Source organism: Lutjanus erythropterus, chromosome 18 (assembly GCF_056507025.1).
Source record: "Lutjanus erythropterus isolate fLutEry1 chromosome 18, fLutEry1.hap2, whole genome shotgun sequence".
Lineage (NCBI taxonomy): Eukaryota > Metazoa > Chordata > Actinopteri > Lutjaniformes > Lutjanidae > Lutjanus > Lutjanus erythropterus.
In genome coordinates this window covers 10,871,692-10,888,417 of record NC_139334.1, presented here as the reverse complement: position 1 = coordinate 10,888,417, position 16,726 = coordinate 10,871,692, and the positions used below count along the sequence as shown (strand labels likewise).

General features: G+C 37.3%; 2 protein-coding genes across 4 annotated transcripts in view; one reads left to right on the top strand and one right to left on the bottom strand.

Moving 5' to 3' along the window:
- The window catches only part of eml5 (EMAP like 5), a 51,473-nt gene extending 42,931 nt beyond the window's left edge, over positions 1 to 8,542 (bottom strand). For both annotated transcript variants that reach the window (XM_084742089.1, XM_084742090.1), the window contains exon 1: positions 7,994 to 8,542. In XM_084742089.1, the coding sequence (XP_084598215.1) occupies positions 7,994 to 8,190 (197 nt within the window). In that variant the 5' untranslated portion in view covers positions 8,191 to 8,542. The remainder of the gene's footprint in view (positions 1 to 7,993) is intronic.
- Positions 8,543 to 9,884: 1,342 nt separating this feature from the next.
- Positions 9,885 to 16,560, top strand: ttc8 (tetratricopeptide repeat domain 8). 2 transcript variants are annotated; one of them, XM_084741879.1, is made up of 15 exons: positions 9,885 to 10,081; positions 10,420 to 10,443; positions 10,590 to 10,710; positions 11,573 to 11,636; positions 11,735 to 11,894; positions 12,243 to 12,332; positions 12,417 to 12,461; positions 12,561 to 12,646; positions 13,542 to 13,629; positions 13,705 to 13,815; positions 14,147 to 14,286; positions 14,384 to 14,558; positions 14,727 to 14,849; positions 16,006 to 16,089; positions 16,194 to 16,560. In XM_084741879.1, exons 1-15 carry the CDS (start codon positions 9,968 to 9,970, stop codon positions 16,308 to 16,310), a joined length of 1,542 nt encoding a protein of 513 aa, XP_084598005.1. In that variant the 5' UTR covers positions 9,885 to 9,967; the 3' UTR covers positions 16,311 to 16,560. The 2 variants fall into 2 exon arrangements, with proteins under 2 accessions (XP_084598005.1, XP_084598006.1); XM_084741880.1 differs by lacking the exon at positions 10,420 to 10,443.
- The last annotated feature ends 166 nt before the right edge of the window (positions 16,561 to 16,726 follow it).

The following is a 16,726-nucleotide window of genomic DNA, read 5'->3' as shown; positions in this document are numbered from 1 at the left end:
ATATTTTCTGGTTTCTTTACTACTTTATCACAGTAAACAGAATGTCTTTGTGTTATGTGGACAAAACAAGACATTTGAGATCGTTATCTTGGGTTTGGAGAAACAGTGATTGACATTTTTCACCATTTTCTGACATTTTATAGACCAAACAACAAATCTATTTATTGAGAAAATAATTGAAAAAATAACTGACTATGATAATAATTGTTTGTTGCGGCCCTCCTTTTCTGACAATTTTATTCAATTTCATTGTGGTATTATACTTTATTTGACTAATTGTTCTGCTTGACTTATTCTTCTAGTTTTTTTTTTTTTTTTACAATGACAATAAAAACTTTCTTCTTCTATTCTATTTTCCATTTTATTGGACCAACTATTTCCTTCTGGTTATGGTGATTAAAAGCAATGAGCTTGTGTATTGAAAAAATGAAAAAGCAGTTTTCAATCAAAAATGATTGAATTCAGTTACGACCAAAGTCATCAGAAAAGTAAGCAGAGGACAGTGTTTGGGGAAATACATCACCACAAACCATGACTGTGTATATATCCACAATAACAACAAAGTAGGATGAATACAGAGACATGTGAATCATATCTATTAGCTCTCGGGCCCATTGTCAGCAGTAATTGCCTGTAAGCACATTCCCACACACATTTCACATTCAAGTCTTCAATTTATGCAACAGGAATATTGTTAGAAATACAGATTTACTATATTGCATGCTCAACAAAAATATAATCTAAAATTTTGGTCAAAAATGTCCAAAAAAATCTGTGTTAGTGAGCACTTCTCCTTTTCCAAGATAATCCATCCACCTGACAGGTGTTGCATATAGAGATGATGATTAAACAACATGATTATTGCACAGCTGTGTCTTGGACTGGTCACAGTAAAAGGACAGTAAAATGTGCAGTTTGATCTAGCTATTTCACACAAGGCTGCAGATACCATTTTTTATTACCAGAAGGGCAAAGCCATGACCTGCTCTACTCTACCTTTGATTAGCTTACCTGATATTACCCTAATCCTAACCAGTCACTCCTCAACCAACCCAACCAATGAAGGCAACAAACGCAGGGTGTTCAGAGGCAGGTTTAGGAGGTAGGTCAGGTCATGACTTTGTACTCCTGTGATAAAAGAGGTACCTGTAGCACTGTGTGAAATAGCCATAGTTTAGTGTCTAATAAATGTCCTTTTCAAGATCAAACTGCACATTTTAGAGTGACCTTTTATTGTAACACACCTGTACAACAAACGCTGTGTAATCAGCATCTATATGCCACATCTGTCAGGTGGCTGGATTATCTTGGCAAAGAAGATGTCCTCACTAACATGGATTTTTACAAATTTGTGGGCAATAGTTGAGAAAAATAAAACTTTTGAGTGCATGGAAGAGGTCTTTTATTTCATCTCATGAAAAATGGAACCAAAAACAAAACTTTTGTGTTTCTATTTTTGTTGAGTGTATATTGTGTGTATAACACACTCTAACAACTTTACAGAACATGGTTGTCAGTTCTGTACTTTTGACTTTAGCTTGCACATTAATATGCAGAGTTAGTTCACATTAGCTCATACAGTTCACAGAGTGCAAGTGCAAGTCTCTTCTCTGCCAACCCACCACATTTATTGCACGAGCCTTCCAGCTAATTCTAACAAGAAGAATCAGGAGTTTAAGGAAAATTCTTCAGCAGCATTATTCTCTCTGCATCTCTCCAAGCTCACTGAAACAAGACCAGCCTCTGTCTGGCATCTATAATCCATAACTCTGGCTGTGATCCATCATAAAGTGAACAAGATATTGTAATATGAGACAGCCATTTAGTCCTGTGTCCATAAAACCCTCTCATTAACCCTCATGCTCTATTATAACAAGGAACATAATAAAGCCAAGGTTTTCAAGAAGAAGAAGAAAGAAGATCTTTCTTAATCCCTCTTGGGAAGTAGCAACAAATAAAGCTAGGGTTGGCAATTTTTTGACATTTTTAGGTGTTGACGCATGAGCATATTACCTTATGGTACAGAAGGTGACATTCTTATTGACATATAATGCTACTAAAAACACATTTTTCTACAAAATTAAATTTAATAAAAAGGGAGAGGCTTAATGTTTCAAATGCATCAGTTTAATACTGCTACAAGAACTCTGCTTTAATAAAACTGTAAAACAGCACGATATTATTAAAACAGAGCAATTCCAATTCCAGGCAAGGGCTGCAGCTGAAGTCCCATACTAACCTGCTCTTTAGTTTGCTAAAATAGTATGTGAGATTTTTTTGCATGTCTGAAATCTTAGTATGAAACAACTAGTACCCGTGATGCATACTTTTTCACCAGCAAAAAACCCACATTGGAATGCAGCAGTGATGATGACTACAGCAATATAACAAACAAAGGCAGACAGTGACCAAGGCAGTTCTGGTGTAATGTCTGGTGTAAGTTCACTTTACTATATTAATATATTTTTGAAATCGGTTCATCTTTGGCACAGGTTACCACGGTTTCACATCTCCAACCAGCAAGGAGGCTCCCAGTAAGATGTGATGTGATACTCGCTGAAAACTACATCCAGACTTAATCACCTTGCTCACAATATTGCAATATACTGAATCGTAATCCCTACATTGTGATGCGTATTGTATAGCCAGATTCTTGTAAAGACACCGACCTAGTGGGACCATGGGAGTAGTTGTCTTCATTGTTAAACCACCATTGCAGATTTTCACGGATGAGGTAATGTATTAAAGTTTTATTCACGTTACATTTAGTCACATTCGCTGACTTCCTTCCTCACTCCATATTGTGGATTTCTCTGCGTTTGAACAATGTTGGAAACTTTAAATCAAAAATGTGGCATATTATCCCCTTACCTCACCAAATCATGACACAATATGTTCATTGCCCTCTTTCTTAACCTGGACTGGACTGAGTGTGCTGTTTTGCAACAGTCCTGGGAACCCACCAGGATCACACGCGCTTTTAGTAATTTGGCCTATTTTTATTGTGCATGTCTGTGTTTTGAATGTACTCATGTGCATTGTTCAGTTCGGTGTGTATGTATCCTGCATGTCAGCATCACTGCAAAAAAAAGAGAGATTAAGCTTTGTGGTACAGACAAACTCCTGCAGGTTTTTAGCAGTAGCCTGAGGTTCTGTAGACTGGAATAAATGTCTGAGCTGCAACAGTGTGGAACAAGTACTGAAAAATGTGAGGAGAAGAATAGCAAGTAACAGTTTATACAATTGTCTACTAATTTTACTAACATGGCTCAAGGGTAATCATGTTTTAACTGCAGCATATCAACATCCTGTTATATTATTGCCCAATAACCTGTGAATTTATATTCCTCAGAAGGCAACGTGAGGCATCCTTGTCTGCTCTCATGGACAGCTCAGTCTTTCATTCATGTGCAAACCTGCCTATTAGCTCATCCACATCCACGTCAGACTGGGAGACCAGTTAAAAGCAGCTGCAGGGCAAGTGGAAACCAGGAGGAAGAAACAGGGTGAGCAATTAATTCATGAAGTAAAACATCAACTCATACTGTATGTAGCTCACAAACAAAATATAGCAGCAAGCAACCAAAACAGAAAAGCAAAATAAGAGCAACAGAGAGGGCAATGGAAAGAGAAAGGGATTTGAGGGGGCTACATCTATTCCACATGAGTTAGTGCAACGTGAGAGCAGCCCAACAGTTATTCAGCACTGAATCTGCTGAGGATTGCTCCTGGTTGTGCCATAGCAGTCGAAGTCAAAGAATGGAAGTGTTTATGAGAGCTTCACAAGCACTCCTCTGAGATCTGGGTTTAAAATGACTATTACCTGGGCTGTGTCAACAATAACAGACAGCTCAAGCAATCTGAACAGCTTGTAGGGCTGCAACTAAAGATTACTTTCCTTAGCAATTAATCTGTTCATCATTTTCTAGATTAAACGATTAGTTGGATGGTCTATAACATGTCATTATCTATTATTATTATTATCATTAAACCTAGCAGTAGTAGAGGAAGTAGCAAAACTGAAACTTAACATCAGTCCAGAGAGCTTGTGTAGTTTTTGTAATGTAACTTGTGTAATGGTGTCCTTCAACTATTGTCAGGGGCTCTGTAGTATTCTGGCTTTTGACATTCACATGTGCAGCTGCTAGACTGAGAGATGGCCCTCATTTGCATAATTACCCCAAAATGCATTGCTGAGAGTTTAAGTTTGCTATTTTATGTTGCAAAATGTAAATGTTACTTTCTGTTTGTGTTTGTAATGTGCTTGTCATGCTTCTGTGATGTGTTTGTTCAGAATATGGTGGTTTATGTCGGTAATGTCATTTTTGTGTTGGTTTATTGACACACCATGAGTGAGGTGGCTGTTACATTTCTTCAGAACAGCTGTCTGTATTTTCACAGTGGATTGAATTGCTTGCAAACACAAAGTAGAGGTGTAGAGTACCATTTAGAACCAAATACTCAATTCACGCTGCATAGCATGCAAATAGAAAATTCATGATGTCATGGAATTTAGATTAGCATACATTTTGCTAATACAAATCTGATACCCAATGAATGCCTTATGTCAATATCAGGTCCCAACAGTATTTGACTGCACTGGTCCCATCTCTACTACAAAGCATCAGATTGATTGAGTATTGGCATATATTAATTATGAAATATATTTCAGCCTCCTACTCTACCCTTTATCTCAGGGATATTTAAAAATGAAAAACTGAAAGAAAAAATATATACATACAAATGTTAAAATTCTTATTTGCATGGGAAATAGAAACTCTATAGTAATAATTTACAGTACATAAATTTAATCTTTGTGCAAAACGTTTGATTAAGGTAGATAAAATCTCTTAAACTAAACAGACATAATCCTGAAGCTGACTTTTTTTTTTTTTAGTAATAATGACCACCTTCAGATAGAAGAAATTCCTGTTTCCATCACGTTATTTGTGCTTTCCCAAATAAAGTATTCAGATTGGGTGCATCCTTAGTTAGAAAATGGTGAAAAATGTTGATCATCATTTCCCAAAGCCCAAGGTGATGACTTGTAATGTCCTGTTTTGTCCACAACCTAAAGATATTCAATGTATTGTCAGAGGATTAAAGAAACCAGAAAATATTCACATTTGAAAAAATTACTTAAACCAGTTAATCGATTAGCAAAATTATGATTGATGATTAATCAATTAGGAATTCAAAAAAGTTTAAGAAATTCTCTGATTCTTCAGCTTCGGAAATGGCAATATTTTCTGGTTTCTTCACTAATTTATGACAGTAAATTAAATATGTTTAGTTTGTAGGTGAAACAAGATGTTTGAGGACATCACCTTTGGCTTTGGGAAACAGTGATCTACATTTTTTTTTTTTTAAGATTGTTTTTTGGGCTTTTTGCCTTTATTTTGATAGGACAGCTGAAGATATGACAGGAAGGGGGGCAGAAAGAGAGGGGATGACATGCAGCAAATGGGCCGCAGGCGGGAATCGAATTGACAGCCACTGCAGAGGACTGTTAGCCTCAATACATGGTGTGCAAGCTCTACCAACCGAGCTACAGGGACGCCCAGTGATCTATATTTCTCACCACTTTCTAACATTTTATGGACCAAACAACTAACTGATCAATCGAGAAAATAATTGACAGGTTATTTGACAACGAAAATAATTGTTAGTTGCAGCTCTAATCAAAATAGTTGCCAATTATTTAAAAGTTGACAACTAATCAATCAACTGATTGTTGCAGCTCTGATAGCTTGTACTGTAAATATATTCATATCACCAAATCTTTAGATCTATTTTAAAGCAGAAAAAGCACCAAGTGACACCATGTAGAGCCTGATTTTACTGAACACGTACAAATTTGCTTCAATAATGAGCACAGATAACCAATTTGATGATTTACCAATGCATGACTTTTGCAAATGTTTGCTGCAAGTTAGAATCAGACATCACACTGTGGTTCAGTCAGTGACTCCTCCAGCTAAGTGTTTGAACTCAGGCTCTTCAGCCACAGGGCAGCTGAGGGTTAGGATCTCTACTGTCCCATTAATAATGGAGCAGGAGCCCAGCTGACTACCGACACGGTATATAATGCTAGTCATCTCCAGGCCAACCCACACACACATGTCAACACGAGCGCTGGAGCGTTGGACACAGGTCGTTGTTGTGTGGCACGCTGAGAAACAGTTAGAATGGCAGGAGGAGGATCATTACATGTGTGATGATGTAACACTGGTTATTACTTTGCTGCTATGTTTTATCAAAGAGCAGCTGATTCAAGGTTTGACGAGTTGCCACAGCCCACAGAAAGCTTTCCAATCCAAAGATCCCTCCAAGGACGGCTGCATTCAAGTGCATTTTTCAGAATTGCACATTAGCATTGTTTCTCCCCAAGTGCTGGAAAGACAAGACATGCAGGCAGGCTGCTTTTAAAATATGTTGAAACGTTTCTCCTGCCAGATAGTGATGAAGCTGGGAGAGCGAGCACTCTGAGAACTACACCAATGAAAAAAAGAATTGATAAATAGCTTAGATCAGTGGTTCTCAATAATCCAAGGACCCCCTCATGTATGTACGTCCCTTGGAATAATTTGACATAGCCTATTTTCTTGCACTTATACTTAGTTATGGGAAAGAACAGGACAAAAGAAGGGTATTAAAAAGATATTAGACATGTATGTATTAAAAATATTTACACCATGTCAACACAGAATATGCCCGTAGAGAGAGCGGTTTCCGTCATTTATTGGGTGACGTGAGGGTACTTGACTGGCAGGAGGAAGATTTATGTAGGCCTACATATTCAGTAAGATTCATTAAGAGCTATAGATTGTTACATTAGAACATAGTATAGGCAGTACACCAATATTGTGATATGAGACAAGATATCGTATATGGCAGTGTATCAAAAATGTCTTTCTCTTTATGCTTTGTGAAGGCACCAATTGTCATCTACAATGTTGAAAGAGGTATTTGCTCAGAAATGTTGTGAAATTTGCTTTTGTCCATTTTTGCCCAGCCCTAATGTAATCTATGACCTACTTTAGATATAAAAATTAAAAATATCATTAGTTGATCAATGATGCCTTTTGGAAAAAAAGTTAATATCATGCTTGTTTAAATGAATGAATCTGAAACCCCCCAGCAGAATGTCATGGACTAGCCAGCTATTTTAATAAGTGATTTAGTGAGCAAAACAATGCAAAATATTTTATGTGAAAGTGTATTTGCTGCTTTTCTGTGGAGCTGCAATGATTAATCCATTACTTGTCAACTAATAAATCAATCACCAGCTCTATTGGCAATTGATTAATCAGTTTGAGTATTTTTTTCCAGAAAAAAAGGCAAAATTCTCTGACTCCAGCCACTTAAATTTGAATACTTCCTGGTTTCTTTACTCCTGTGTGACAGTAAACTAAAATACTTCTTGGTGGTGAGCAGAACAACACATTTAAGGACGTCATCTTGAGCTCTGGGACACATTTGATCAACATTTTCCATTATTTTCTGACTTTTTATAGAGCAAACAACTAATGGATTAATCGGGAAAATGATGGATACGTAAACCAACAATGTGCAAAATAAATAAAAATAATTATAAACCTACTTTTTTCGACGTAATATTGTTATAAATTGAATATTTTTTGATGATTTAACTCTAGTGTAAAAACCCAGCAGCCCTGCAACAGCAAGAGGTGACGAGAGGAGTGGCAGTAGTGTAATCTTTAGTGGTGTGAGACAGAGAGAGACCACCCTTCAATCTGGAAGGCTGGTTAGGAGCTGCCACAAACTCTGGCGAGGCTGCTAAGTAGGTGCGTGCCGCCTTTTGCTCCCTATGGACCTTAAAAATATCATATTACATTACACAAGGTGACACCAGCACCTGCAATGACAACACTACAGTGTCAATTCATGTTGTGTTATGGGTGCTGGTGCTGTCCTGGGTGCTGAAACAAACTGTTAGACGTGTCTGTGCATCGTTATTATTACAGTATACCTTATTATGTCATCGTTGTGGCCCAGGTAAAATTTCTGCTTGTGCTCCCGGGTGTTGTACACAACTCCCACACCGGCGACGAAATAGACTATCTCCTTGGCGGCGGTGTAGTACAGGTTGTTGCGGCACTGATGTCCCCGGTATCCGTACACCCACTCCAGTCTCAGGTGGCAGTTGGGAGCAGTTCTGTCAGCCATGTCCGCACTTCCGTGTGTGTCTCTCTGTCGCTGTCACGTAGGTTTTCTGATACAGTGTCATTCACCAAAACGGATTTATTTTAAGCCCGTGTGTCCCATTAGTTCCGTTGGATTTCCACCAGTCCAGGGGGAGCGTTGAAATTAGGCATTTTTGAGGGTCATGTGGATTTAGAGTCTCGTTGTTTGCTAAAATGAAAGCCCTCTGTGTCTACTTGAAGAGAACAGGTTTCTAAACTGCCGTTTTCATTGTGAGAATCCGCTCGTACCTCGTCAGCCCCGGGCTTGCGGTTCTCTTCTTCTTCGACACAGGTCAAAGCTCCTGTCAAATCCTACAAAGATGGAGCTGCACTGTTATTTCGCAAGCCCCGCCCACAAAAATGACGGACCAGCCCGACGTCCAATCAGATTCTTTGACTCATCCTCGGGGGTGAAAGAAGCAGGAGACGCCTCTATCACGGCTAAAAAGTTATGCTAGGCTAATATTTCAGCTGTTTATTTAGAAAAAAAAAAAGAAATATTCTATTTTTTTTATTACAAATGAAATTGATTGAAAAAAAAACGTTTAGCTTCAATATTTTTAGTTTCTATGAAAGAAAAGAAATCATATTCACAAATGTTAATTGGAGTTCATTGCACTTCACACTTCAAAACAGAAAATGGACATTATAAACAGTAAAACAGTGAAAACAATCGAAATTTCGTAAGCTTTAAATATTTTTATTTAATATCATTATTGATTGTTACACGGCACCACTATGTATATAGTTTGTCTGTTTTTCTGTCCTGTCTTTGTTTTGTTTTGATGTTGTTGATGTTGGTGTTTTGATAATTGTATTGCCTTAAATGATACAAGAAAGGCTTATATGAAAATAAATTAATAATTTTTCAAACGGAATTACAACTGGGTTTTTTGCAAATTCAGTGTACATAAAATAAAATAAACCAATAGAAAATCAGACTTTCTCCCATGTATTGTCTTGCTTTTGCAGCTGAAATTTTTATTTTTATTTATTTTTGGTCATAATTTAATTCCAGGACACTTTGTTTCCTCTTTTAGGTCCTCAAAAAAGTTTATATGTTACTGATGTTATTAGTTTTGCAAAAAAAAAAGAAAGAAAAAGAAAAAGAAAAAAAGATAAACTGCATAACACAATTTGAAGGCTGATTTGCAAATTTCAACCTTACTGATTTAAGTCAAGTTTTCTAATGTCCTTTTTTGAATTATCCATTGTTGAATATGGAAATTACATTGAGTCTGTTATGCTATGTTCCACATGCTAATGTCTTTCACACTTTGTTTGCTTAATTGATCAGTTAGTTTAAATTTATTATTTTCATTTATTCGATTTACGTATCAATTTTAACATACTTTTTGTTTCTTGTCACTTATCTTTAAAGATTTTTAGTTTCTTCAGTTATCATCAAGAGAAATGCATGTGTCCCATAATAAAGGACAAGGTCGGAGGTCTGCAGCCAGGTACTCTCGGTACTCTCGGTACTCTTGTTACCAAGTGGGAAAAAAACAACCAACAAGTAAAATAAAGTAAAGAAAACGTAAAAGTAAAATAAAAAAATAAATCACATAAAATGTAAAATAATATGTATTTAAATGTTCTTAAATGCGATTTATTTTTGTGATTAGAGGAAGTTACATCATGAAGTACCGCCCTCCTCCGCCGTTGCCGAGCGACAGAGGAAGCTTCTGACTCGCCATCATCCCAGTTTTGCTAAACAGCTCGGTAGCCGACTTTTGCTCTTGTTTTTTTCCACCAAAGCAATGGAGGTAACGATGGATCCTTTGTTTCTGGCATGGAGCTACTTCAGGAGGCGAAAGCTCCAACAATGTTCAGATATTTGCACCAGAATATTACAAGACAGTCCGTACGACCAGGTACTGTACAGGCTAGCTTAGCATGCTAGCGATTATCCATTAAGGAAAGCCTACTTGTATGTTAGCACAGGAAAGCTGTAGAGCCTGGCGTATAATCCTGATTACTCGAGTCCTTGTAGTTAATCATGATTTAATTTTGGTAGTGTTGTATTTGCTGGTACATCTCTAAATCAACATTTATCTCAACTGTTGCTTGAACATATTCCTGGTCATTACATTGCATTTCATTTTCACTTTCCCCTGCTACCTGTTCCATTCATTTTCTCGTTTTCCCCACTTATTCACATCAGTCTTCTACTTTCGTCTTCTCTCACTAACTCACTGCATGCTATCTTAAGGACTCCTCCTTGCCTATCGCAGAGGTAACAATGACTGTCGACTGTTCATCTCTGTCATCCTTTTTTAATTTTTTTTCAGTGGATAGTGTAACAGAGATCCTGACTGTAACATGCTTACTTCTATATGCGAATAATGACCTTTTTATATTATTTAAACGTGTGTTTCATAGGCTGCATGGAGCTTGAAAACTCGTGCTCTTACAGAGATGGTATACATAGATGAAGTTGAGGTCGACCAGGAGGGGATTGCTGAGATGATGCTGGATGAGAGCTCTATTGCTCAAGTTGCACGTAAGTTTCAACTCTGCCTTAAGGTTAAGAAGTTTAATGCAATGTCAGGCACATTTGATGTAAGTCTTAAGTAGGAAAAGGAACTAAACACCATGATTTCCGAAGAAGAATGGCATCATATGTACTACAGACAGCTACTAATTCACATAAACTGAGAGAATAATGCATATTTCTTCTGGAGGTCTCCAAAAATAGAGACATGTTTAGATATAGTGAATTCACTATTGAAGGAGGTATTGGGATATGTATAATCTTTAAGAAGTGCTCCATTTTATACAACTAAAGTAGCACTGAAAGAAAACAATTACGTTGTCAAAATTGTACTTACAGCTAGCAGGAATGTCATTACAGGAAAATTGCTTAAAACTGACCCATCCAGACACAGACAGTGGCTAGATATAGTACAAGATAGAGTACAAGTTCTCTAAGAGTGAAAAAGGATGCATTAAACAAAATTGGAAAAAAAAAAAAAGATTAGGTTTGAAAGAAAAGACAACAACACCATAATTTTATTAGTAATAATGTAAATCATTTATAAAAGCAGATATGTTATAATAAGTAAGTAATACATAAAAATAGCAATAAACTAATAGATACAGCACTTTTCCTAATTTTATTACAAAGTACTTTACAAAAAGACATAACACCTTAATAAGTATACAGTAAATTTTGTTACAAGTCATAAACTGTAACCCCCTCCTTGCAGTTGTATGTTTCACTAATATGTTTTTTTGTTTGTTTTTTGTTTTTGCTTTTACTTGTGTATGTAAAAAGATAATAAAAAGTAATGTGATTTAAAAAAAAAAAAAAAAAAAATCAATGGCTAAATTTGTTGAATTGATGAGACTTAACTTTCTTCCAGGACCCGGAACATCACTGAGGCTCCCTGGAACAAGTCAGGGTGGAGGTCCCACACCAGCTGTCAGGTACTGTGTCTGACAGACTGCTCATATAACGCCTTGAAATGTTACCATTGGTGACATTTTCAACAGATTAAGAAATGGCTTTCTTTTCTGAATTCAAGGCCTATGACACAATCAGGGCGTCCTATAACAGGATTTGTAAGACCCAGCACACAGTCAGGGCGTCCTGGGACGATGGAGCAGGCCATCAAGACCCCCCGCACTGCAAGCACTGCTCGTCCTGTCACTAGTGCCTCTGGCAGATTCATCCGCCTGGGAACAGTGAGTAAACGTGTCTGAAATTATGTAAGCTTGCAGTGACTGAGAGGTCAAACACAATATACTGTAGACATTACACTACAATACACTTTTCTTGTATATTTTGAGAATTTGCCAAGTGAATCGTCTTTCAAATCACATCTTTAAACTTGATTTTAAAAAATAATTTACACTTTGATGTTTTGTGTTTAATTGATCAATGTTTATAGTATTTTTTTTTACAGATTTCTTTATATTAATATTGTTAGACCATTGATGTTTATTTATTACCTGTTTTTTATTTGTGTGTTATTTTGACTTTGAAGAAACCCTCAAATATTAAGCATGACATTTTTTCCACTGTTTCTCCAGGCCTCAATGTTAACCAATCCAGATGGACCATTTATAAACTTATCAAGACTTAATCTGGCCAAGTATTCCCAAAAACCTAATTTATCCAGGGTAAGATGCTGACTTAACAAAAATTAATAAAGATTGTTGATTTTATTTTCTTACATGTCAAATAACCATAATTTCTTTTTTTAGACCCTTTTTGAGTTCATCTTTCATCATGAGAATGATGTGAAAAATGTAAGTGCATAAATTAGATATAAAGCAAATAGGTTTTCAATACACTGTGACATTGTTGACTATTATTCATGTAACACAAACTTTACATTTCTTGTCCAGGCTTTAGATTTGGCTGCTCAAGCTACTGAACATGCCCAGTTCAAAGACTGGTGGTGGAAGGTTCAGCTGGGGAAATGCTACTACAGGCAAGTAACTCACAGACCTCCACATTGTTTGAGTTCAACATTTCTGACATTAAAGGTCCAGTGTGTAAGATTTAAGCAAATTTATTGACAGAATATGGCAGGAGTGGAGTATAATAGTCACAAGCATGATGTAATTAGTTTATCATCACCTGAAAATAAGAATTGTGGTTTTGTTAACTTAGACTGCCATTTTTATTAGAGATGAGGGATGAGACCGATCCGATCCAACATCAGTATCAGGGGCCAATATTGATGCAATTCACTTATTGGATATTGGGTTAGGGACAAAGACCACAGTCTTACATGTTTCCTTACTTCTAAATGCTTTGCTTTGCAGTATGAAATTAACAATTTATAACTCTTTACTTTTCAAATCCACATGACAGTTTATCATGGGTGAACCAAGTCCAAAGTCACTTTTAGAAAATTCAGCTGAGGTGAAGAAATGTACTTGTCACCTGACTCATGGTAACAAAATAAACCATCTTAAAAATTACAAACCATCAAAAAGTAAGAAAGACTTAAACTCTCAGCAATGCATCATGGGAAATGGGTGCCGGCTCTCAGCACTATCTGCAGCATGTGTGAATGTCACCAGCCATAATCCTACAGTGCCCCACAATGGTTTAGGACACCATTACACATGTCCAAGGCTCTGGAGCCAGCATGTTGAACTAACCTGATACTACGGTTCCCTAGAGCAGACAAACACTGGCTCTAGATGAGGCCTTTCACATGTTTCACAATGCTTGGAAGGGGAGGGTGAGCCGAGCAGTATTCAGTTGTTGCAATCTGCAACCTCACCCCTATATGCCACTAAATCCTACACAGTGATCTTTTAATGAAGTTGCATTTTTATTATCTATGTAATGACTCATACCTCTGACCTTTGCAGGCTTGGTTTATATCGAGAAGCAGAAAAACAGTTTAGATCAGCTCTCAACCACCAAGAGGTGGTGGATACATATCTTTACCTTGCAAAGGTAGGACAAAGACATCATAGCATTACAAATAGCTAAATATTGGCTAATAAATGACTAATGAGTGTTCTCCCTCAGGTGTATCAGCGTCTGGATCAACCAATAACAGCACTCAACCTTTTCAAGCAAGGCCTGGACCACTTTCCTGGTGAGGTTACCCTTCTAACAGGAATCGCTCGCATACATGAGGTACAGTACATTCAGCCACCATGGTCCCTACTACACTCTTTGAAAGAAGAGTTTCAAAACAGTTCTTCCTTAAGGGCTGACATTTGACCCAGTACAATTTGCTTGAGAATAACCTTTTTGTGTATGGATTGTCAAGAGTTCTTTGTAAGATTAAGGCTCCATTAAGAATCTTTTTTCTAAAACAAAAAGGGTTTTCCTGTAGGGACAAGCCATAGAACCGTTCATGGTTCTAGTTAGCAACTTTATTTCTAAGAGTGTATAGAATCCACTCAGTTCTCTCTGAAGATACAAGGTAACCATATGTACTGTCTATACTCTGTTAATGTCATAGGAGATGAACAACATTTCATCAGCCACAGAATACTACAAAGATGTCCTGAAGCAGGACAACACTCACGTTGAGGCTATAGCCTGTATAGGCAGCAATCACTTCTACACCGATCAGCCTGAGATTGCCCTGCGCTTCTACAGGTCAGATACATATAATTTATGTAATATTTTACAGGGTTTGTACTGTAATGAGAAGTTATGTCCCATCTGTGATTCAATACGCTTCTCCCATTGCTAGACGGCTCCTCCAGATGGGGGTGTATAACTGCCAGCTGTACAACAACCTGGGCCTGTGCTGCTTCTACGCCCAACAGTACGACATGACTCTGTCCTCGTTTGAGAGGGCCCTGGCCCTGGTGGCCAACGACGAAGAGCAGGCTGACGTATGGTACAACATAGGACACGTGGCTGTGGTGAGTTAATATTCCCACAAAATATCCTAGAATGTCTGATGATTTAATATGTACCCCCTCTTTATGTGGGTCACAGTTAAAATGAATTAAATATTGACTTTTAGCACTCACTAGCTTACAACATACAAGTAGAAGTTGGTACAAAGTGCATGTGGTCTATGTTTACAGGGTATAGGGGACTTGACGCTGGCCTACCAGTGTTTTAAACTCGCCTTGGCTTTCAATAATGACCATGCTGAGGCCTACAACAACCTGGCTGTGCTGGAGCTGCGCAAAGGTCGCATCGAACAGGTGAAAACACGTCAACTAGTCATACAGCTTTCATTCCACTGTGAAAATATGAGGTGTGAGGTCATATTGACATCCTTTTAGACACTCTAATATGATGTTAGACAGTCCATTATTTAAGAACCACTAATGTGTCATTTTTCTCCTTAAACTCAAATACACCCAGCACAGTATTGATTGTTTGAAAATGTTCCTATAGTGTAGTATTCATCTTAAGATTACATTTGCACATAAATCTGACAAGCTGTAAGCCACCACTTACACCAACCAAGATCTGGAAGATAAATTAATTTAACATTAATAACATGATATAAGACAAGATATTTTGAGATCTACTGTCTGAGACTATGGTTGTCCCACAGTAGACTCTGTGTTTGCTTTAGACTAATCATCCATTTGTAGTTTTAACATAATTTTAGGTATTTAGAGAAGGAAAGACTCCTCTTATACCTGCAAGAAAGCAGTTGCCTTGTTACTGCAGGTAACAGAATCTTCAGCTCAGACAAGCTTTCTGGATGTTTAATCCAATCAAATCACTGCTATTTCACTGACCCAGTTAACCTTTTGCTGGTTATATTCAAAACCTTTTTGATGTTGATCATCGTTACTGGGTGATAAAATATATCTCCTGCAGCTAGCTGACTTTTTGGGAGTAGTTTATGACTACTAAAATGCAGTAATCATGAAAACACTAACACATATCTGCATTAATGGGACTGTCTAGCAGCAATCTAATAGTAACATAAATGACATTGATGTTGAAGAAACTGAAGAGTTATGTTCTTTAAAGAAAGTTAATTCTCATTTAATCTGATGAGTCACTTTATTCAAATTGCAGCTTTTGTTCGAGCTCTTTTAGGGCTTCATTCATTTAAGCATTTAAGCTTCATTTAAGCTCCATTTGAAGCTTACCTCAATAGAAGCTTTAGATGTAAAAAAAATGACATTTAGTACAGCCCTACTTTAAGCTTAACTTAAAGTGGTTTTAGCTGTCTATTTTAAAGATCCCGCTGCCCATTCCTCAGATGCAACCCTACTCTAAATTAGAAAATACAGGCAGAGTTCTTTTCAGAAAAATTTTGTTGAAATGTTCTACTGTTGACATTTTTAATGTTGATAATGTAATGTAATGTAAGATAATGTCTTATCTTTGATCCAGTCTAAAGCCTTCCTGCAGACTGCTGCATCGCTGGCCCCTCACATGTATGAGCCACACTTCAATCTCTCCATTCTCTCTGAAAAGGTAATTTATTACTATTTAATTCTTCTTAACATCTGAACAGTGCAGAGACAAAGCACAGTCTCCATGACACAGTGTGACAGAGTGATGCTTTTGTGTGTGCGCAGATCGGAGACCTTCAGAGCAGCTACACTTCAGCCCAAAAGTCAGAGGACTCCTTTCCTGAGCATGTCGACACTCAGCAGCTTCTTAAGCAACTTCGGCAGCACTTTGCGGTGCTGTGAGCATCCGACCAGCATGTTTGGGAAGCAAGGTGTGGTTTGAATTATCTAGCTGTCACAGATCAGAGACACTGCAGTGCAGGCTTCAAAACATGAAGTCATTAAAATGCTAGAAGGTCATCAGGTTAGGCACAAATGGAAATAAACAAATGGACATTAGTTTTGGATTGTGTTAATGGATGGTATATATACACTAAATTGCCAGTTTATTAGGTACACTTGCAACATAGTTTAACAGTGTGTTGTTGTGTCCAATTGGAGATTGACCCATGTGGTGCATTTTCAGGTAAAATTCAAAATTTGGATGTGATTGGCCTCATTATGGCATGACTGTTCATTTGCACTTTTTTGGCCATTCTCCTTTGACCCTTCTGATCCACAAACTGTTTCTACCTATAGAAGCCCTGGTCCGTGGTAAT

Coding starts and splice junctions, on each gene's coding strand:
- ttc8 (XM_084741879.1), top strand. CDS start 9,968: ATGGAGGTAACGATGGATCCTTTGTTTCTGGCATGGAGCTACTTCAGG. Junction 11,637..11,734: donor GGTCCCACACCAGCTGTCAG/GTACTGTGTCTG, acceptor TCTGAATTCAAG/GCCTATGACACAATCAGGGC. Junction 13,630..13,704: donor CATATCTTTACCTTGCAAAG/GTAGGACAAAGA, acceptor GTTCTCCCTCAG/GTGTATCAGCGTCTGGATCA.